The sequence below is a fragment of the Hibiscus syriacus genome, unplaced genomic scaffold (assembly GCF_006381635.1).
Source record: "Hibiscus syriacus cultivar Baekdansim isolate YM2019G1 unplaced genomic scaffold, ASM638163v2 tig00111013_pilon, whole genome shotgun sequence".
Lineage (NCBI taxonomy): Eukaryota > Viridiplantae > Streptophyta > Magnoliopsida > Malvales > Malvaceae > Hibiscus > Hibiscus syriacus.
The window spans coordinates 2207813-2231105 of NW_024062953.1; the positions used below are offsets into that span (position 1 = coordinate 2207813).

Consider the following 23293-nt stretch of genomic DNA (forward strand, 5'->3'; position numbering starts at 1 on the left):
CTTCACAGTGTAGTTTTTGGTATATCTAAATTGGTATGTTTATTGTTTTTATAGAACTTTTTTTCGGCTCAATTGACCTTAAGGAATAAAATAAGCCTAGTCAATACAATTGCCTCAAAGCTTTCACATGTACAAAGAAAATTGTTTGAGGATACTTGCTTCGGGCCATGGCTGAAAGTACAACATCCGGGTGAAGATGCTATGTTGACCCATTTATGACTTCAGACCATGACTAGCGATCTACCCGAGAGTATAAAGCGTGGTAATGAAGAGATATGGTTTCATTTTCCACCGGCGTATACGTGTTTTGGGCGGGAGGAGTTTTGCTTAATCACTAGTCTACGCTTCGGACACGATGATGTAGGTCGATACACTAGTCATATTACCCGCCCATCATGGTTATCCCAGGTTTTTCCGGAGCTGTCAATGGAGAAGCCGAATTTACACGTCGACGACTTGACGAGATTATTTAATAAGAAATATGGTTTTACTCGGATGGATGACGTCAATGTTGTCCGAGTATGCTTTTTAGTACTTTTGCATGCCGGCTTTTTAGGCAGATAGGCCAGACAACCTATTCCTAAGGACCTAATATTATTGGTAGAGGACCTAAATGCATGGAACATGTTTCCATGGGGTTCGTATCTATGGAAAACTACCTGGAATAAGTTGTCGTCTGCCTTTGATGACCGCAAAAGTTTGTGTGGCGATGGTTCCAAATACACTTTGTCAGGCTTTATTTGGGCCTTTAAGGTCAGAATTTCTATAAAATGTTTCCAAAATTGTAATTAATTATTTAACAATTACTAATATTTGTGTATTATATTGTTTGTAGATTTGGATATTTGAGGATTTTCCCGACATGCAGACATATGCATTAAAAACTTCAAATGATATTCCTAGGGCTATTTCCTGGAAGAGGAAACGACGGTTATTGATTTGGGAAGAATTAATACGGTATACGACAATAAATGATGTAAGTTAACACAAATACTACCATATATAAACAAGTTATTACTAGTACACGTTTAACTTTGTTTGAGCTTTTATATTGTGATGAGGCCAACACTCTATTACAGAGGCTGACACCCACGGAAGCTGAGCTTGCCACTAATTGGTGGCAAGCTAGTAAGCGTTTTTTTTTATGGCACGGATGATGAGCAGCCTCCACTTCGAGAGCCATCACCTGATCGACCACACTATACACCTCTACAACTAGAGCCATCACCTATTCTGTCACATCATCGAGCCTCTTCTCCACCATCACCTCATGATAGGCGACCGGCAAAGATGCCACGACATTTATCTCCCTGTTCTCCACCTCTACGGGATGAGTTAGGGGAGTTACGTGATGAGGTCAATACCTTGCGTGAGGAGGTCGGTACTTTACGCGATGACAATGGTGCATGGCGTGATGAGGTATCTACTTTACGTGGTGAGGTAGCGACTCTACGTGAGATGGTAGCATCGTTGTAGAATGAGGTTCATACTCTACGCAACGAGGTAAGTTTAAGATTTTTCATATTTAACTCGATTTACTCGTAATTTCACTCAGATTAACCATTTCACTTAGATTGCTTAGTAAATTCATTCAATTGCTGCCAATACTGTTAAACAGTTCTAAAATAACCATGTGAAGTTAGTATTTGTCTTTGTTTTGTCTTTTGGTTGAAGTAATGCAATCCATTCAAGTTTCAATTTGCAGAAGAAGAATAGTCGCAACACGAAACTTAAAATCACAACGCGAATTTGACTATTGCAACGGGATAATCGCAATGCGAAATAAAAATCGCAACGTGAAAATCGCAATGCGAAAATGAAAATCGCAACGCGAATTTAGTTTCGCGTTGCGATTTTGGTTTCGCGTTGCGATTTTTATTTCGCATTGCGATTATCCCGTTGCGATAGTCAAATTCCCGTTGCGATAGTCATTTCCGCGTTGCGATAGTTATTTTCACGTTGCGATTTTAAGTTTCGTGTTGCGATTTTAAGTTTCAGAAACAATTTTTCTTCTGCAAATTGAAACTTGAATGGATTGCATTACTTCAACCAAAATACAAAGACAAATACTAACTTCACAGTGTTGTAAATTTAAGTTTCAAGAATAAACTACTACTCTTTATGTTGTCCTTGAACATGCACTAAACCTATATGTTGTCCTTTTAAATGTTTATATAAGTGCTTACTTTTGGAATGTTATCTGATGCATTTTGTGAACTATGATAGAATAATGACTTGGGTGAATACCGTGCAAGTTTGAAACATATTTGTCTTTGTTTTCACTGTTTAACATCATGTCTGTTTATTTACTGATTTATGTATTAATTTATTTTTAGCGGCCCGATAAGGTGGATGCTTTACGTCGGGTTTTTCTTGCACGACGGGGTTCACGTATCAGACGGCGTGCACGTGCCATTACGTCTCTGTTCACCCCAATAGTGCGAAGACTCCGTAAGAAGAAGCCCGACTCACCTGTCATCGTTCAAGAGGCCTCTCCTATCGTTCAAGAGGCCCCTATCATCCCTCAAGAGTCTCCTCTCACCGTTCAAGAGGCCCATGTCATCGTTGAAGAGGTCCCTCCCACCATTCAAGAGCCCAATTCACACGGTGTAATATGTCAAATTATTGAGAAACCCTCTCACGTGCCGGACATGATGGATGATTGTTGGCTTTCGTATGAGTTACCGGCCAGTACCATTCCGACAGATGAAGTGGAGAGGAGAAAACTACCGAAAACAATTCTGGATAATACCCTTTGGGCTAAGACCGCAGTTGATTTTTATCTACATGAGCGAAGCCAGGGGTGTTACGATGACATATACAAACTCAACGATGATATGCATTTGATTGATCGGTCTTGGTGGGGTGTGTTATTAGGGGTTGAAGACAAAGGCTATTTCGATGGGGGGATAAGTCTTATATTTTTCTTATATTTCATTTTGATTATTTTTTTTAAATTTATGTAATTCACTAATATTTGTCTTTTTTTGTAAAACAGCATATTGATGCATGGGTGTCACGTCTTCTAATGATAAGGAAAATGAGGGAAAAAAATACGCGATATATAATTATGTCGACGTCTTTTCACGTAGTTCACTTGAAGAATCAACGACAAGAATCATATGTGTTGGCTAATGGACAAGCTAAACTTTATCCTGCATGGTGGGAGGTCGATAAGGTTAGTATTTATTTTTTTAAATATTTTAAAGGTGTTCATAAATAAGTGTGCAATTGAATTATTACTTATGATTGCAGGTGTTTATCCCTGTTTTGGAACGTACTCATTGGCTTCTCGTCGAGCTTCAGCTCCCATCCTGAAGACAATAGTATATGACAGCATGATAAATTACATATCATTGTCTGATTTGAGAGATATTATTAAGGGATGGAGCTCTCATTTGGCTAAATTCTTGGATGCGATTAATTATTGGACTTATTCTGGAAACAAGAAGCCAAATAAGTTCAATGTTACAATTATTAGAGACGAGACGGTGCCACAACAAACGCATGAAGCCAGAGGGTATTGTGGTCCTCTCGTATGCATGTGCTTGGAGCGTTTGACGACAGGAAGTACACAGTTTCTACCTCCCACCGATAGAGATAGAGGTGCAGTAGGCTTGTGGTTTCAGCATTTTATGGCTAGAGCGATATATGCGAGACGCTGCCTACATGCATCCGCATTATGAAAGTGTCCATAAACAATTGGTAAGTCAAATACAAGTGTTGTTAAGTACCTAGAATTCAATAATTTGTTGTTTGTTGGTTTTAGATGTGTAGAAAGTGTTGTTTGAGCAAATGTTTGGTTTCTGCAGGTTAATCCTGAAGTGAGCTGCGTGAAATTGATGTATGGGTGCATAAACAATTGTCTAGGGTACACTTTTTTTGATTGTTTAATTGATTCTTAAAAGTATGATTTGTTTAATTGATGAGGAAAATAAGAATTATTATTATTTTTGCTTGTTTAATTGATTTGTAAAGGTTGATTTGTAAAAGTTGATTTGTTTAATTGATGTGTAAATAATTCTTATTTGTGCTTGTTTAATTGATTGAAATGTAAAAGTTGATTTGTTGATTTCAATCTGCATCATATTGAAGGCAAAATACCTGTTGAAGGTACACTTTCGCAACACTAAACTCAAAATTGCAATACGAAAGCCAAAATCGCAACGCGAAAGTCAATTTGTGTTGCGATAGTCTAATACGCTTTGCGATTTTCTCGTTGTGATAGTCAAATTCCCGTTGCGATAATCAAATTCACGTTGCGATAGTCAAATTCGCGTTGCGATAGTCATATTCGTGTTGCGATAGTCAAATTCGTGTTGCGATATTCAAATGAATGTGTAATAAGTGATAACAACTGAACAGATCATAGCAATGTTCAAACTCAAGTTACTAATACATGTCTAACTGAAAATGTTAAAAGTTTACACATAAAATACACATAATACAACGTTTGTATTTAAAAATCACCTAAGTTAATAGTCCCAAAAGGTGAAGCCGGTTGTGATTGGGATTTTGATTTTGATTGCGATTTTGATTGCCTTTTGCTTGACACCATATGATCTTTGGATTTTGATGAGGATCCATATTTTGGTAGAGGAAAAGATGATGGTGATAGCACTGGTGATCCACATGTCAACCTTGTATGACCATTTTCCTTGCACCGACTACATGTCGATCTCTTCTTCTCTTCACCCTTAGACGGTATACGATCGTGACTTTTTGGTCGGCCAGGTAGCCTTCTATCCATGGCTGGTGGCAAAACTGTTTGTAAGTCATTTGGTATGTCTCACTCAGAAGGATGTGGAATAGGGTAGATAATCTCGGCATAAGTCTGTCGATATACTTCTGTAGTGTAGCAATCCATATCGTATGCGCTTGAATCATCTTGGTTTAGATGAATAACAACTTTTATAACATGGCCACACGGATAACTAGATATTTTCCATTTCATACAACTACACGTCTTTCATTTAGATCGACAAGCCCATTTAAGTATATCCAGTATTCAAACAAAGTGTTTGAACATGGTTCAACTCTCCATGACGTTGACTTCACAACACGTTTCGTTATCTTTTTTCAGTCCATGGTGTAACACGATGTTCCAATGTTCCTGTAAATTTAAATAAATAATACTTAGTAAAATATGATAAGTTACGAATTTAAAGAAATAATACCTGCATGGTTTCTTTTCTTGTAGTACCACTGTTGAATAGAGGCTCGAAAAAACTCCATTAACATAGTAATGGGTAATTTCTAGGAATGACGACTTAGAGCGTTGATTGATTCTGCACTATTAGACGTCATGAAACCATATCTTGCTCCAAGTTGATGTACTCTTGACCATCTTTCAAACCCGACATCTTCTAGTGTTTGAGCACACTGAGGCAAAACACGTCTTAAACAATTTATATGCTTATTAAAATCCACTTCCCGATAAGCTTTTACAGCCTTCCAGTATGTCCATTTGTGATTTTTTTATACCAACAGACCTTGATTTTAGATTTCTATACAAATGAACACCACAAAGTCCATAAAAAGCATATGGGAAACACCTTCTAACATCGTTGTCAATTGAGTTTGCCCTATCGGATATGATTGTCAGATTGCTAATAGGACCTATGCAATCCCTAAGATGCCCCATAAACCATGTCCATGAATCAGAGGTTTCAGATTTGCCAACCCCGTAAGCTATTGGCAATATCCCATTGTTAGCATCCATGACTACTGCTAATAAGTTTACTCCAAGGTATCGACCTTTCAAATATGCTCCGTCAACTATAATAACTGGGCGCATGCAAGTAATAAATGAACGAATCTACAAAATAATATACACAAGAAATATAATCATTTAAATGTGAAATGCATGTAACTAACAAAAATGAGTCAACAAAATTATATTGATTTACTAACCGCAGCACCAATGGCGATAAACATCAATTCAAAGCGTCCATCTCTATTTGTTTTGATATGAGTTACCAACCCAAGATTTTTCAGCTTTAAATTGTGACAATAAGCCGACAGTTAGGCAAACGATGCTTCTGGCGACCCCCTCAACAATTCCAAGGCATAATATTTGGCTCTCCAAGCTTGAGAATATGAGATACTAATCTTGAACCGAGCATTCATGTCAGTCATAATTTCATGTCCCCGATATACCCTGCCATTCAAAAACATTAACTCAGCCAGATAACCACCCAACACCTTTTTGTTTGCCTGTCTATGGTGAGGAAAAACTTGGGTTCTTGAATATGTATGTTTATCAATAAAAGTCCTAACTTGAAACATTTCGCAATCTTTTATCCTCATTGCAATCATACGCCACGTACAGTTTTTGTCAATCATACACCTTGTTTTGAAACGATCTTTGCTTGATTTGTTAACTTTTAGTTGATAGCCATCTTCCACACATTTCCTATACAAAGCTATCTTCAAGTATTCCTTTGTATCAAAACAATCATCTTTCTTAATACGAATAATTTTTGTGTAACAATCAACTGCTATCTTTACCAACTCTTCTTCCGGTATCTGAAGTAATTCTGGCATATTCCAGTTATACTCCGTGGCATTTTCTTCGGGGACTTTTCTTCGGGGATTTCTTCTTCTTTTTTCTTCTTCAGGGTTATATGAATTACATAATGAATGTTAACATGTTCATCACATTCATAACTTCCTCCTCATTATCATCAACAACATCTTCCTCGGCAGCGACTGTTATCATCAAAATTGGGTATTGACCAATATCAAAATCATTACAGCAGGGCTGTTTCTTCTTCTGAAACATCATCAAAATCCGAGTATTGACCAAGATCAAAGTCCGGGTATTGACCAAGATCAAATTTTGAATACTGACTAGTACTCACAATTTTTTCTGTTGGCTCATCATCGTCTAACTGGTCAATACGAAAATCGGAATTTGGTGCTGAAAGTTGATTGGGATTTGGATTAGGGAAAGGTTGTGGGTTTTGAGATTGTGTTTGGTATTGGAAATGTGGTAAAACAAAATTTGCTTGGTGATAAAATTGTGGTGGAACCATTAAATTTTGAGCACCATAAATTGGGGTTGAAAAACTTAGTGGATTACTACCCGCTACTGACCCAAATTCACTACTTCTAGGTTCAACAACATACAATGTAACATCATCTTGCGAAACACTAATGTAAGCAATTAATCGTTCAACATCTTCATTGTCGGTTAACAAATAAACTTTACCTTTTCTCTGATAAGATAACCTAAATCCACTTAGGGGCTCTAAATTCAATTTATTTGCAACACGTAATATTAGGGTTTCATAAATTAACTATTTTAATGACAGTTTTAGTTGAAGATTCATGAGTAAATGCATATATTGTAAAACACCATGAACATTCTCCCATAACCCTCCAAAACACAAATCTATCCAAACATGATCAACATTAGATGATTTCATTATTGTAAATTAATTTACTAAACAAACGAGCTGCGAAACTAAAACCTATTGCCGGATGGGGAAGGATGTCGTTGGATATAGGAACGGATGTCGCCGGAGAGAGTGATAGATGGAGATGGAATGAGTTGCGATTTAGGGATTTAGGTTATAAGTTACTTCTGCTGCGTAGTTATATACCCAAAACATTTGTGTTGTGAAACTAAAACTTGTTGAGAATTTGAAATTCAGTGTTGCGACAGTCAGAATCGCGTTGCGATAGTCAGAATCGCGTTGCGATAGTCAAAATTGCGTTGCGAATCTGGAAACTGATTTGCGATACTAGAGATCGTGTTGCGATTTAGAGATCGCATTGCAATTTTGTTGGTTATTTTGGCAAATCGGAAAAAAAGTTAATCAAAATCGTATATTATAAGAAATTTTCGGTCACTGAGGTTATTTTCTCCTATTTTTTCAACCTTTTTTGTCCTCCACTGCTAAAACTTTTGACTTAATTCCAAGCCCTTGTTTTCACTTTCACATGGACAGTCACTCTGAAGCTGGTTAAAAAGAATCACAATTCTGGAGAACCACTCGTGCAATTAACCCCGTTTGTTTCAATTTCACTGTCACATTCCATATAACAGATGGATAAGCAAAACAAGGGAAGCACATGGCGGGTGAAGACTAGCACTCTAGCAGGTTTCATCATCACCACTATTCATTGGGGTACACCACCATTCCTTGAAATTGAAGCATTCCTTGAAAACAAAGAGGTCTTGGTGGGAAATTAGATATAGGCAATGGGGCCTGGAGCAATGTGAAATAAAAACCATCTCTTTCTTTATTGAAACTTGACACCAGAACTCAAACAGATAAAACCCTGTTTTTATCCTTTTGCTGCTCTTTTTTCATCCCACCCATTTCTCGCATCAAAGGCTTCACCTTTACCCTTTTCTCTCTCTTTCATTGGGGTGGGGAATGAAACAGACCAAAGACCAAGAAAATCAAAGAAGAAACCCAATCTTCATTACTGTATCTCAAGTCTCAGTAAAGAAAAAAAACATGTTTTCCACCGAATTATTATGTGGCCTTCGTTGGGTCTTTCTCTTTGTCTCGGTCAGAGTTTTTCACAGACTAAACAGCTAACCGAGAACCTTCCTACCTATCTCTCGCTCTTTCCTTGTTCATATTCCTTTTTCTTATTTCTATTTCCTTATTTTAGCCATCTGGGTTTTTTCTCTTAACCTCAACCTTGTGATATTTATCCATGAAGAAGATGAAAGGGGTTGTTGCTGCTATGGAGTATTCTCCATATGCGATGCATGTGGACCAAAGGACGAGGTTCAAGCACCAGAGTCTTATGCAAGACTTTGCAGACTTGCACAAGGTAACCTTTTCCCCCAGATTATTTAGATTTGGTGTTGGTGTTCTTGTTTTTTTTCCCTTTCAATCTTTAAGAATTGTTTGAGAATAAGAAGATGACATGTTGATTGCTTGGATCTTCTACTTCCATTGATATGTATTTGTTTTCAATTCATTGCTATGATTGATGATTAAATTGTTGATTTTTTCCACCTAAATCCTTAATTTGTTCTAAATGGAATGCTTTCTCCAATAGAAATTTGAGGGATGCTTTATGTTTCAGGAAACAGAAGCCATGAGAAGAAATTGCAGATGATGAAAGAGCGAAGATTCACCCTGTTGGCCGAAGTTCGGTATGATGTTGTTCCTCCTTTACATTTTAGGATTCATATAGCTTTAGAATCTTAGATACCAATATAGAGTTCTTATTTGGTTTTTCGAGTTTTGACCGGGATTTTGTTTTTAGGTTTTTGAAAAGGAGGCACAAGTTCCTGGTGCAAAACCGTTCATCAAACATTGAAGCCGGCCGGAACTTTGTGCAGCCACAGAATACAGTGGTTAGAAGTAAATCAAATGTGAAGGAAAATAATTCAACCGGAAGGGAAAGTAGTTTGCGCTGCCTAGCAACGTCGTTTGATCTGAACCAAAAGAGAAAGACTTATAGTGAAAAGGCAGCCTCTTTTATTCATCCTTCTCACATGTTTGACTTAAAATGGAAGCAGTACAAAAATATCAACGGGAAGGAGGATGTTCTTTTGCAAAGTTCTTCACTGATTCTTGATTTAAACCAGAGGGAAAGGCTTTACAGTGGAAAGGAGGCTACTGCCCAAACCATGACACCGGTTTTCGATTTAAACCAGATTTCGGTAATCTATTTATAACCATGACGAGTTGTATTCATCACAATCACCATGCTATCTTTTAAAACAAGCTAATTTCATCTCAATTTGTCTTCCATTGCAGAGAGAGGAGGAAGAATTGCAGGCCATGGACAATTCTATGAGAATAAAGGAATTCAAGAAAAGTTCATTCCGAATTGCAAGTGACAAGCAGAACAATGACATTAAAATATCAGCCTGCAGGAACACAGGAAACGGACCGAACAGAGTTGGAAAAAGAAAGATCTCATGGCAGGATCAGGTGGCATTAAGGGTTTAAATCTCGTGTAATAGAAGTTGCTTAGTTGGAGGGGTTGAGGACTAAGTGAATTTAGCTTGCCTAACTCCCCCTCCTTTAATTGCTATATGTTCTCATTCTCTTTTTGTAAAGAAAATATAGTAGGCATATATAGAACTGCTTGCAATTATCTGTGGTGTGAATGGTTGTTGAAAGATTACCAAAATTTTGGTGCATAGCTTCCATGGTTTACATTTCGATCATGGTTCTTGAAATGGGTATTTAGAGTAGGCTGGAAGTTGCCACTTTCGATTAGAATACAACCACAAACACTCGGTATTCGAGGGTTTCGGCTGGTCCAAAACCAAGGTCCTGAAGCGAATGCAAGCACCAAATGATGTCTAAGTGCATGGTAAAAGTCCAAATGTTACATAAGAGAGAGCTTGAATGTTAGGTTTAAGTATCAATTCCTGCACTCTTATGGGTCAGATAAGGACGCAACAAGGTCAAAACTAATGTCATATTTGCTCTAAGCCCTTGGCATTTAATAATTGATCAATCTTGGGTGCATTTTGGATTTCAGCTAAAACTCCAATATCTGATTTGAAGTCTCAGATGATAATTACATACTTTAATTTTGGGAGAGCTCCTACATGTTGAAGAGTATGTCCTCTTCGGTTTTGACAATTAATTTAGCTTTGCTTCATCGGATACTTTTGGCATTTGAGCATCATTAGATCTTCCTGCTCAGTGACGGTATCACTGGTGGCAGCAGCGAGGGCAGCTACATTACGTTTGCTGACTTCCAGGTGTCGTCGAGTGTGTTTTTTCCCTGTTTTATGAGTTTTCATTACCACCCCAGAATGCGTACCGACTGAACAGATTTCACACCAAAACTTAAATTTTATCTTTTTGCTAATGGTGTCTTCTTCATCTCATCGATTGCAGTTGGCGCGTGTTTCTCAAGGAAATCTGCAGATTTCTTTTCCGGAAACCATTTCGCCTTTTCCTCTCTCTTAATCAGTGTTCATCCTCTTCATTCTTTGTCTTTTCATTGCTAAGTTCTGGTGTCTTCTCCATCTCATCCATTGCAGTTGGTGCACATTTCATCTCAAGGGAATCTGCAGGTTTCTCTTCAGTAAACTTTTCCACCCCCCCCTCTCTTAATCAGCAAATCATCCTTTTCAATCTTTATCTTTTCATTATCCTCCAATTTCATCTGACTGTTTGAGTTTCTTTTGCAATGTGATGATATCGGTACTGGGATCGGAATTCTCCTCTGTCTTCCTAGCTTTTTGTCTTGCTTCATTAGCCTTGTGCTTCTTACCTCCGAGGTGTTCGGCCAAAGTTTTCTCACTAGTGACATTGATCTTACAAATGCCACACTTCCACTCATCATTTTGTTTCACCTTCGAGCTAATTAGCAATTGACGCAGTTCACTGGTTTCTGCTGGAGGTGGTGGTTTCCGTTTTGCTCCAAGAACACGATTAGGATCAGGCTTAGGCTGCATATGGCACACAAAAGTATTAATCAAACAATTGTCAAAATACAGCTAAATCAGTCTCAAAATGCAGCATAGACCTCAAAGATAGATAAGTCTTCAATAGTTTTTTTTTTTTTTGGGGGGATATACTTTCATTCTAGGCACAAGCAAAGTAGACAAAAACAGACGAGCTTTGCAAGAACTGGCACTTCCAAACATATTTACATGATTCACTATGAATTATGAAACTTAGAGGCACACACATAGAAGAAGATCTTATAAATGCAAGCAAATGAAGAAAGTAAATGAATTTGTGCACATCAACATAAACTAAATCCAATTAACTTTAGACGGATTCAATTATTATCTCTACTTGAAAATCTAACAATAAACAAATATATTGGTTTGTTTTCTCAGCTGTCGTGAGAAACTTTTGAAGCAGACAACAGAATACCAAGATCAGATCAACTTCCATTGAGATCCCAAAGAAAATGCTAAATAAAGCATGTAGAAGCATACATGCAATGCATGTACAGACCCAAAACAAAATGGTGTATGCAGCTGCCATCCGTTGCTACATGTTAAAAGATAGCTCGACAGAAGGAAGCATAAATGTTGAGCAATGCAGAGCAATGAGGCCCACATTATTGTAACATGCCATGAACAAAAAGGTGTTGCTAATGGAACATCAAATTCATCATCAATCTATTGTACTCTAGGAAGAATGCAGTAGATCATAAAACACACGAGTAAAAGCAGCTACAAATCTTGGAAAATATCTTTATGATTGATCCATGGCTGCAATGTCTCATTAGGAAACAGCAAGGGTTAACAATATGAATTAATAGATCACCATTAAGTTAATCTACAAGCACAAATCTAGTACTACGGCAACATTAGCTTATGGTCTCAAAGGCTTAATCTTGTTGGCTAGTTAAAGGACCCAACCCATACATTCAAAAGGGTTCATGCTTCTATGTCCATTGTGCATAAGCATCTTACATGAGAAAACAGTGTATATAAAGTTGTTCAAGTTTATCCCTTTAAACTTGGGCTTACCAGTATAATCAGCTTATTCCTTTTGTCCTCCGACGTATCCTTAACCTGAGAGTCCAAAGTTTCTGTTACCGGTGGAGGCAACACGACCAGAGGTGGCAGCAACGCCGGTGGAAACATGTTGAAACACGCCTCAGTCCTCCAGCGCTTCAGGCTATGCAAGTGAGGCACGAAAGGAAGCCTAGAGTCGAGGCGCATTGTAAAGCTTTGCTCGTAAGACAAACCCGTTTCCCTAAATCTCTGCTGGGCCGCCATTTCCCGTTCGGCCATCAACTCCCTCCTCACCTCGGCTTCCAACGCCCTCCGACGTGCGATTTCCGACGCGATTATCTCATCCCTGATCTGCAACTTGTCCCATTCGACGGTCTCGGGTCGACCAAGAATGACGTTACGGTAAGGTCGAAATATTTGACCCGAGTCACCCGACAGTGATGGATTGAAGCTCGACGACGATGAAGGAAAAGAGTTTGACGGCTGATAATCAACCGCTCTGAATTTGAAGTCCATTAGAAAGATTTAAGCTTTTTCTTCTTTTCCCAGAATTTTCAACTCTCAAAGGAGTGAATTTTGTGGAAGTTTAAGACTGTAGACCATAGAAGAATATGGGCATAGAGGAATATCGACTGTAGAAGACGGCGTTTTGGCGCGTGGAAAAAAGGCTGTTTAACAATGGGAAGTGACAGATATGCAGTCTTTTGGGGACATCAAATGGCTCAAATGGGAAGTTTAATTATTATTTATTTAATTTATTCAGATTAGTTTTTAATTACATATATTATAGTATATATTTTTTATTTTACTTATAAAATTTAAAAACTATATTATCAGATAATTCTTCTACTTTTAAATTAATCAAATGATTTTATAGAAAATTTATAATGTTAAAAATTGATGTTTAACTGAAAAATTAAAATTTTATTTAGATGTTAATTTTTTAAAAAATAAGTGTTAAAATTTTATTTTATTATTATTTTAAGATTAAATTATCAATGTTCATTAAAAAATTATCATCGAATGATTACTTAACACGCACTATGAAAATTTATTTACTTTTTATTTTCTTAAAATAAAAATTTTAACAATTTTTAATTTAAAAAAAAATCTTAAAATTTATAATTTAAAAGAAAATCAAAATTCTTAAAATCTCTCAAATGATTGAAGGTTCAAACACTGTCAACGATAAAAAAATTGATAGTAAATATTTGATAAAAATGATAATTAATAGTGATTGATTCAAATAATATGATGATATATAAAATTTAGAGATTTATTTTTTAAAAGAAAAATGATAGATTTTTAAGAGTTTCATTTTTTAAATTAAACATTAAAAATTAATTATGAATAAAATCATGTGTTATATATTCAGTGAATTATAATTTTTATTGAAAGTTGACTATTCAATCTTAAAATAATAAAATATTATATACATACTTTAACAGAAAAATCATATACTTATTTTTTAATTAAGTAAAAAATAAGACATCTTCCAAAGATCAAAATACAAACCTGAGATGCCATAAAAGCATGCTCATCAAAATTTATTTATGTCTAATTACTTTTAAAGTCCTTTTTTAAAACTATAAAAACTTACCTGTCCCTATTTTTCGCTGCTTATTTTTTAAATGAGATAATTAAATCTGACGTTCTTTTTTATTTAAATATTTATTATATCCTTCTTAATTTTAAAAATTAAACAAATTTTATCATAATCTTTCAATTTCTAAGTTTTAAATTGATAGTTAACAAATAAATATTAATCCAATTTTACTATCCTGAATTGGGATTACAACTATATTAGAAGCTACTAAATTAATTAAAAGAAAAGTATGAATATTATATCAAATGTTTAACAATTATATAAATGATATTGAAACAATATCAAATATGATATAAATCATATAAAACCTGAAATTATATAATAATAAAAAATTACAAAAACAAAAAGAACAAAATACTGGTAGGGGGAACAAAATCATATCAAAAGATCAAAACTGTATCATACATTATCAAAATTATACGCCATCTATTTAAATAAAATTGTCACATTTCGACTTTCCGTTTCTGGCTCAACACTCGAGTGTTGGAGAAGGTGTTTCGGCTGAACACTCGAGTGTTGAAAAAATGGGGCCGGACATTCGGTTTTTACAAGAATCCAATCAAAGGGTCATGATAAGTTGTTCTCATCATGTCCCATTTTGAGATTCACTGGTTTTCTTTTGTGGCGAATAAAGCAGTGACCACAGGGACCACAGGATCTGATACATGCAGTGCTCCTATCTATCTATGTACATGAGTTTCCCTTTTATAGAGTTAACAGGGAAGGTTGTGCCCAAAATGATCCTTTTATGGAAATAAACGACGATAAATGTGTCGAGAGATGTTGACATAAAACATAAAGCAGATCCTAAGATTGAGAATAAAACCGATTCTAACATAAAGTCGGCATGGAGTTCGACATCGGTGACAGTATGTAAAGTGCAGAATGTAAGAAGATAGAATAACACGGAACAAGTAGGAGAATAAATTCCAGTTAAAACATCTACCTTAGGATCCCTTGCAGCCATTAATTCAACAAAGTTGAAAGTTTTGAGTTACCAGTATTCCCAGATAATCCCTTCAAATGGGCACCATTAAGAGATGAAATCCGAGTTCTCGGCATGGGAATTTTAGTTGTAGGTCATGTTAATTCTCAAAGAAGAAAGGCCGCTGATAACAGCAAAATCGCTATTGGTTTTATTAGATGATTTCAGTAAGTCTCTTGACGAGAAATGAATTGGGTTGAAAGCACAACAAATGTTTAAAAAAATTGACCCATTATTATAACAGATACAGAGACTATATGTGGGCAATCATCATGGACCATGTAAACTTACTGCCAGTTATGACACTCGGTGTTGCTCAGTGCTTGCACTATAACTATGATTTTCGAAATTTTGGGGCTTCCTCTGGAAGTAAGGATGAAGGGAACGAACTCCTTCGAGGTATAAAGGTGTCCGCATTTCAATCAAGCGAGATACCTACAAAGGTAGATTTTATTATACCCATCATAATTCTGCTAAGCTAATAAGTAGATCATTGGTTGTCATCAATATGCTTTTCCTAACATAGCATAGAAAGGATGTTACATCTGAAAAAAGGCAGCTTACTGCTCGGCGGAAGGCAAACATCTCTTCTTGACCGGATAACATGGATGTTATACCAGCTGGTGCACCTCCGGAACTCACACTCCCTTCTACCAAAACATTTCGTCGAAGTTTTGCGCCTTCTGTCTCTGTTTCGAACTGGAAACTGGAAACAGAAACGGATAATGTTTTCAATTAGTTGCAAACAGATCTTTCTAACAGGATCATTTGATAACCAGCAATGAAAAGGTTTGTTCATTTTCATTAATGCTAGATCTAGTGATTTACATTCAAAAACAGTTGTAGAAACAAATATAAGGTTTACCTTTCAAGATCAAAGAGTGTGCCCTCTTCAATTCCTTGAAATAAGTCATCAATTGAAGCAGCTGCTAAACAAAATAGGCAGCAATGATGGTTGTACAGCTCATCGATGAGGGTAATAAATCTACGTGCCTGAAATGTCGAAAGATAGAACTTATGGTTTGGTAAGGAATGCAGCACCTAAAGCTATGAGTTACTTTTTTCCCGTCTATAGAAATGATACCTTGTCACGGTTTTGCATACTCATAACTGGAATATCAGAGATGAAGACTGTATGATGGATTTTAGCAACAGCGATATAATCCGCAGCACCTACCTGCAGATAATTGAAAGTAAGAAAGTGGCAGTAAAGAACCAATTATAAATAAGTTCAGGTTTTATAAATGTTGGAAATTCATATTCTATTAAGTCCCTAAAGAAGATTGAGAAAGCACATATCCGGAGAAACGAATTGAATTAACAAACAAATTATAGGTTAGTAATTAGAATTATAAACAAGTATCTGATTTGGCTGCTATTTCCCCTAAAGAAGAGAGAGAAAAGGAATAATAATGCATGAATTAATGATAAGGTGAGTATAATACCGGCCGACCACAAAGAAACTCAAATGTGAACCGTGCTACTCCATTGCAACTCTCAGGCACCTCCAATGTCCTGTTGTATAAAATAAAATTAATCAATAGAATTAATGGATCTAAAACATATGCCCTTAGATTAACAATTACCTTCCGAACATCACCGGAACAGTACTGGATGTGACTTCTCCTCCAGCCTGGTTTATAACTTGACACCACATTTTCTCAAATTCCTTTTGAGCAGTGCCATCTAGGGGCCAAAAATAATGAACCTGCATATGCAAAAGCTAACTTCAACCACTAAATATTAGAAGAAAAAAATCAACCACTAAATAGATTTTCAGGTTGCTTTAAAGCGGGAAAAGAAATTGATTATAGACAATTAGGAATACAGAACGAAAACGTTGTTCATCTCAACTAACGAAAGGAAAACAGAATTAAAATCACCTTATCTATAGACCTATGTGCTAGTTGTCGGCGATAATCAATCTCACTTCCAACCAAAATAATCTCACAGTGTTTTTCCAACTTATCTACTAATTTTTGGAAGATCTCTCGTTGCATACCATCCTGTATAAGAAAATTATAAAGAGGGGGAAAAGCTCATTAATTGTTAACTGCGGAATAATTGAAGTCATACACATCAATTGACTCAAAAGGAATTGATTTTTCTGAAAGTACCTGATTTAAATCATTCGGCGCCCGATTACTAGTAGAAACTAGAACAGTTCCAGTACTGAGTAATCTGCTTAAAATTCCAGATAAGGCAACGATAGCAAAAACATCAACAGTCTGTAACAGAAAGCAAGACAGCTCAAGATATAACACCAGTTGCGCATTCTGAAAACTGTTATTTTAGCAACATTAGCGTGCAGTGAAGAACAGCCAACAATGCAATAGAAATGGAACTAAGATTCATAGCTATAAACAATACTAAAATAACCCTTCTCTTATTTTCCCACTTTAAGAAACTATCATATTATAGCAGTAGATATCACCAACCAGAATCAAGGATTCACGACCTTTATTTGGAAGAAAAACATTACCTGTATCTCATCAAAGCAAAGAATGCTAGCTCCTTTTTCGCCTGCTTGCCTGTCAACAAGAAACTCATCTGCCACTGCAGGAAGAATATTTTTCATCTGAACCTCTTGTTTGTATCTTTCTTCAGCGGCTAACCACTCCTTGGCTTTCATATCAAAGGGAAGATTCATAATCCAAGAAGATATGCATGATTTAATAGACTTTTCCTCAACTTGATTCTTCCACAACTTATGCATAGCTTCATTTATTTTGAGCATCGCCTGCCAAAATGTAAAGCAATTCTAACTTCCATGCTTTTTTTTTGTTAGAGAACAAAAGGTGCAAACTACTCATTACCATATTACCATTCCCTATAAATTCATGATTATATTGAGAAAATAGTGACCATTTGCACAAGAATGAGCTTATTTTTGGGAAGAGAGTGTTGTGGATAGTTAGAAAGATAGGTAAATAATACTAATGCTCTTTTGTGTGCCTTTGGAAACAGTAAGCTTTCACTTATAAAAATACAATTATTATATATTCAAACTGAGATTACTCAAGACATACGTAGAACACAATTAAAAGGCTCACCTCATGAAAATGGAACCTTTGTCTATGTTTAACTATTCCATCAGTGGCACTATAAAACATATCCATAAGCATTGTCTTCCCTGCATAAGTTAATAACTCTGTAACAACAGTCTGTTCAACCTGGAAGAATTATGGAAAAGGATACACAAGGAGATTGAACCCAATAAAATGGCAAGTCAAATTTCCAATTTTTACTGCTTTAATTATTGATCTACAAAACCTCACAGTTACTGTAGATGAAATTTGGCAACATACCACTTCCAACATTCCCATATATATATAGTCCTTTTGGGGCTGGAGGAGCAGTAGGACGACGACCAACAAGTGAATCCAACTTCTTCTCACGATTGAGGTATGAAACCCACTTACCAACTCCGGGTTCTATATCTTCAGATTTTCCCCTGAGTCAATCGGAACTCCATTAATGCCACAAGAACTGGAAAATGAACATAATGTAATTTCTATCCAAATGTTTCATGTAGTTTTTCGGAAAAAAATGAACTAGCATGCCTCACCGGAACGCCCATCTTTCTAGAAGTTCACTCCTGCGCTTATTAACTGATGTCCAAAGGTCCCCCCGCTGATTTTTCTCAGCTTCCTCCATCAAAAGCCTCCGATGCTCATTCTCCCTGTTTTTCTCCCACTCAGCTAGCTTAATCTATAGGAAATTTAAACACTGGATCATACAAACAAATATCATAGAAATTGCATAAGAAGAAATATATATGGCACGACAGTCAATGAGAATTCATATATACATGATATTCCTCCATATCTTTTTCATACTGTTCCAACCTCCCCAGCAAATTTTCCAATGCCAAAGCAACCCTTTCTTGGTAAGGATCATGCTCAAGCCTTCCTTGCTCCACCAACTTCCGGTATTGCAATAGAGGCCCTGAAAGTGGAAGAAAATATTCAAAGCATTAGCTTGCTTAATTCCAGTTATAAAAACAAATGCTATATTACTCAGGACTCAGGTCTAGATATGGCTAAATCTTTCTCATGTTTATGCTTAAGACATAAGGGTCCACTACACATATTTCAAGAAAACTAAAGAGTCAGATCAAGAAGGTTAACCCTTTTTTATTTTTATTTTCTCTAGAAACAAACAAACTAGAACATTGTACTGATCTCTCATACTTCAAAATCCTAAATTTTTATCCAAGTTAACAAGAATACTAAAATCTGGGAAATACCCAGTTCGAGTTATTAGCCGGAGATAGCATGAAGAAGATGAAATAAATAAATGTAAGACGAAAAACTCGAGCATAAGAACAAACCTGGAGATTTCGGGTAAGAAAGATCCTCTGAATATGGACGAATTGCATTGATGCGATACTTATTAAAAACTCTTCTTTGAACAAACCCTTGATTCAGAAGCGAAGATATCGAAAAAATTCTTCTCATTTTCCCTTTTTTTTTTAAAACCTAATCGTTGATCTAGACTTGCGAATTGAGAAGAAGAAGAAGAAGAAGAAGAAGAGAAACAAAGTTCTGTTTTCTGTAGTTGAATAGAAAGGGAAGAACTGGAAAAATGACGTGGCGATCGTTCTACTATCCACAAGGGACCGAAAAGAAACACTGACGTGGAACGCTTCTTTACTGTTGGTAAGCTAACACTGAATTCACTTCCATCGTCTCTACAAGCAGTTTTCTGCTTTTCCTTTTCAAATTACGAACTTAAAGGCGAAAGCTTTATGGGTTTTCAGTTCCATGCCAACAATTGCATGTGCCCAGTTGTTTTCAAAGGCCTTTGCTGCCATTGGCGACTTGAATTTAGGCCTTCCCGGACATGGGTCGTTGTTAAAATTTGGTCTCCATGTGACTAATCATGTTGTAAGCACGCTGATTCACATGTGTTGTAGTTGCAAAGGAGGAACTGAGCTTGATCGGGAAGTGTTTGATAAAATGTCCAAAAGAAAAAGGATTGTGTTTCATGGAAAGCAATAAATGGTGGAATATTCGACGGGGCAGTTGCTTTCTTTCATTTTTGGTGCATGGAGGACTATATTAAGACCAAGCAATTACATAAAGTAGGACGTGGAATTTTTACAGTATCAATACATATTTGATAAGAAATGACCATCCAGCTCAGTTGGTAGAGCACAAGGTTCTAAACCTTGAGGTCGTGGGATCAAGTCCCACGGAGGGCATTTCATAATTTGGAGGTCTCCTACGGAAGCTGCTCTCAACCTAGTGTTGGGGGCAGCCTACTATCTTACCTCCCCCTTACCCCATACATATGGGAAAAAGGTACAATCAATACATATTTGATAAATTTGAAAAAAATAGAAAAATAAGAGAAATCATAAATTAAATCAAAAAATAATAAATTATTTAGTTAAAGACGTAAAAAAAATATTGTTTTAATTTTCAATTTTTTTATTATTTGAATCTTGTAAATTCTAATTTTACTAGTATTCAAAATTCAAATTAAAATTTTAAATTGACTCAAATAATTTAAAATTATAATTGATGACACATTTTATTATGGGATATTACAAGTTTAGAATTACGAATTTATGATTCAATAACATTTGAATGATGAAGAAGTAGTTTTGGGTTGGTTTTCATGAAAATGGGGCATCAACTTCGCATTAATTAAATTGATGAGATTATTCACCCAAATCATTGGATTAAGATCTAGTTAATTCTTCATAACGAGAAGACGCTGCTCTCAAATCTGATGATTTTGACATTTTAAATATGTTGTTAAAAAACCAATATAGATATATTTCAATAAGCGTTTGTAGTCCAACGGTTAGGATAATTGCCTTCCAAGCAATAGATCCGGGTTCGACTCCCGGCAGACGCAATTTTTTTATCCTTTTCAAACAAGAAAGGCTACCTCTCTGCAACTGCAAATGTCAAATTTTTGTACCTTTGGCGCTAAACAGTACATAGTTGGCGAACATTGATGCAACAATGCATACAAGGAAACTTTGGCGTACCTTCTCTCTCCGTTCATACTTCAGCGCCCATATGTGTTTACCGTTGATCCAGAACTTCGCTACACGTCTTCTGTTCAAGATTTGATCGACGTTAGTGTAGAACCATTCTAGAAAACAAAGGTTGTTCTTCAATAGGGATATTATCCTGCATATGTACACTATCAACACAGATGCCATGTATCTTATTGAAGAGTTCCCATTGCAGAGTTTTCAAGTTTAGTCGAGTCAAGCTCAGTAATATTAGAACTCGGACTCGGTTCGTTTACAGCCCTATCCACCTAGAAATTTTTTTACTATTAATATGTATATCCACCCTCAAAATATTTCTATATCCCATTGATCAAACCCTGCAGAATCCATCCTTCGTTACAACTCACTTTTAACCACAAACTGTTCTCCAATCTTCTCTACTTCTACCCTATGCTAAACTCCACGATTAATGTACATCAAATTTTGTGCCTTTGGCGCCCTACGGTGCATATTCCAACTCAACATTGATAAAAGTATAGTTTTGATTCACAAAAAATAATATATAGTTGGCTAACATTTATGAAACAATGCATGCAGGGAAGCTTTTTTAAGTCCCAAAAGCTGTGTTTCCTACCAAAAAGGTAACAGCTATAAATTACTATCATCAACATTCCTCGGTGCACCTACGCTTTCCATCATCAATCCGGAGCTAAGCTACATGTCTCCCATTCAAGATTTGATCTACGTTCGTAACGCCGCGTAGAGCCATTCTTGCAAACAAAGGCTGTTCATCAAGAGGGACAGTATCCTATATACGTATACTATCACAGACATCGTGTATCTTAGTGAAGAGTTCCCTTATTTCGTCTTCCGAAACCGGAAAGCCCCAAGAGAAAGTCAGAAATAAGGTCCGGTTAATCCTCGGTAATGTTGTTCGAAGGTTGCCATCCCTATAAGAAAGTCACGGTCCATGGCTCTCGGCACTATGGTGGCACTGCCGAACAATGAGTGAGGGAAACCAGTAATGACGAGGTTGTTTGGGAATCACTTGTGCTGTGCTACTCATCACATGCTGTAAGATATTGGTGAAAATTGGAGAACAGATGGAGTTCATAAACTTTTTAAATAAAAATAAGAAAGAATTTGAGATCCAAACACAAAATCAATAGATTAAAATACAAAACTTTAATCATTTAACCTATGATCACTTGTTCATTTACATAAACTTTTTATTTTATATTTAAGTATTTGATTAATTTCAATGTAACCTAACTTAGTGACATTAATTCAATTAGGAAAGTATGTAAATATTAAAGTATAAACTAAAAAGTACAGATTTATAAGGTTGTAATAGTAATTTAATTTTTTTAAAATTAATTTACCGAAAAATAAATATTTTTTATTAGATATAATTATTTATTTTAAAAAAATATTTCAAAATATCTATACAATATAAACATTTTTAATAAAACTTATTAATTAAAATCATAGAACATTTGAATCAATTAACATAAAACTGTTTTCATTTAACTATAATTTTAAATTCGAAATTTTAAAAGTATAATATAATAAATTATTTTATGAAATACTTTATCATCCTTATAATATTATCCACTTTAATAAAACTAATCTCAATTATAGTTGTGATGAAATTATATTATATACAAAAAATCGTACTGCAAGGTATACTTTAATAATTAATTATAGTTTTGAAAATTTTAAAATATGCCCCAAAATCAGTAATCCATTGTCGTCCAGTGGTAAGTATATTTGGCTTTCACCCAAACAGAGCCGGGTTCAATTCCCCGCAATGGAACTTTTATAATTTTTTTTCCCTTTACGTAACCATTTGGGGCTCTAGATAGTTGCTCTGACTGCAATGGCTTCCATGGAAAACAAATGGCTGCAACATACTGTAGCTCCTACAACATCAGCACCCACTTGGTCATTCGAATCATCTTGCAAGCCTTCGTAGTTAAGTAGGTAGAGAGATAGAGGTCAACTGGAAAGTTGTCCATAAATAATGGAATTAATAGGGCATGCCAACTAGAAACTTATCATCTTGACTAGGGTTTGCAAGTCAACACATTAACTGTGGTTGAAGAAGAATCATGTGGAAAGGAGGTCCATGCTCATTTGTAAAAGGTCAAAACTTAAAAGCAGCCATGTCTTTTCTTTATGAGAAAATCGCCTCAGTGACCAAAAAAAAGTTATAATATACGATTTTAACCAACTTTTTTTGGATTTGCCAAAATGACCAACAAAATCGCAACGCGAAATAAAAATCGCAACGCGATCCCCAGAATCGCA

General features: G+C 35.9%; 2 protein-coding genes, 1 non-coding gene and 1 pseudogene across 3 annotated transcripts; 2 read left to right on the forward strand and 2 right to left on the reverse strand.

Moving 5' to 3' along the window:
- Positions 1-8319: 8319 nt before the first annotated feature.
- On the forward strand, positions 8320-10077 carry LOC120149918 (annotated as a pseudogene).
- Positions 10078-10541: 464 nt separating this feature from the next.
- Positions 10542-12982, reverse strand: LOC120150006. Its single transcript, XM_039162704.1, has 2 exons — positions 12431-12982; positions 10542-11392 (listed from the first exon to the last, which is right to left on the reverse strand). The coding sequence occupies exons 1-2, from the start codon at positions 12932-12934 to the stop codon at positions 11090-11092; spliced, it is 807 nt and encodes a 268-aa protein (XP_039018635.1). The 5' UTR covers positions 12935-12982; the 3' UTR covers positions 10542-11089.
- A 2181-nt stretch (positions 12983-15163) lies between these two features.
- On the reverse strand, positions 15164-19539 carry LOC120149904 (AFG1-like ATPase). Its single transcript, XM_039162610.1, has 14 exons — positions 19343-19539; positions 18821-18957; positions 18578-18720; positions 18318-18463; positions 18063-18142; positions 17492-17749; positions 17127-17237; positions 16893-17015; positions 16596-16717; positions 16455-16524; positions 16094-16186; positions 15875-16002; positions 15574-15715; positions 15164-15444 (listed from the first exon to the last, which is right to left on the reverse strand). Exons 1-14 carry the CDS (start codon positions 19467-19469, stop codon positions 15307-15309), a joined length of 1818 nt encoding a protein of 605 aa, XP_039018541.1. The 5' UTR covers positions 19470-19539; the 3' UTR covers positions 15164-15306.
- Positions 19540-20805: 1266 nt separating this feature from the next.
- Positions 20806-20877, forward strand: TRNAG-UCC. Its single transcript has one exon. It is a non-coding gene; the product is annotated as a tRNA-Gly (tRNA).
- Positions 20878-23293: the final 2416 nt, after the last annotated feature.

Coding starts and splice junctions, on each gene's coding strand:
- LOC120150006 (XM_039162704.1), bottom strand. CDS start 12,934: ATGGACTTCAAATTCAGAGCGGTTGATTATCAGCCGTCAAACTCTTTT. Junction 11,393..12,430: donor GGAATAAGCTGATTATACTG/GTAAGCCCAAGT, acceptor TGCCATATGCAG/CCTAAGCCTGATCCTAATCG.
- LOC120149904 (XM_039162610.1), bottom strand. CDS start 19,469: ATGAGAAGAATTTTTTCGATATCTTCGCTTCTGAATCAAGGGTTTGTT. Junction 18,721..18,820: donor AAGATATGGAGGAATATCAT/GTATATATGAAT, acceptor AATTTCCTATAG/ATTAAGCTAGCTGAGTGGGA. Junction 16,187..16,454: donor AGTTTCTTTGTGGTCGGCCG/GTATTATACTCA, acceptor AATTATCTGCAG/GTAGGTGCTGCGGATTATAT.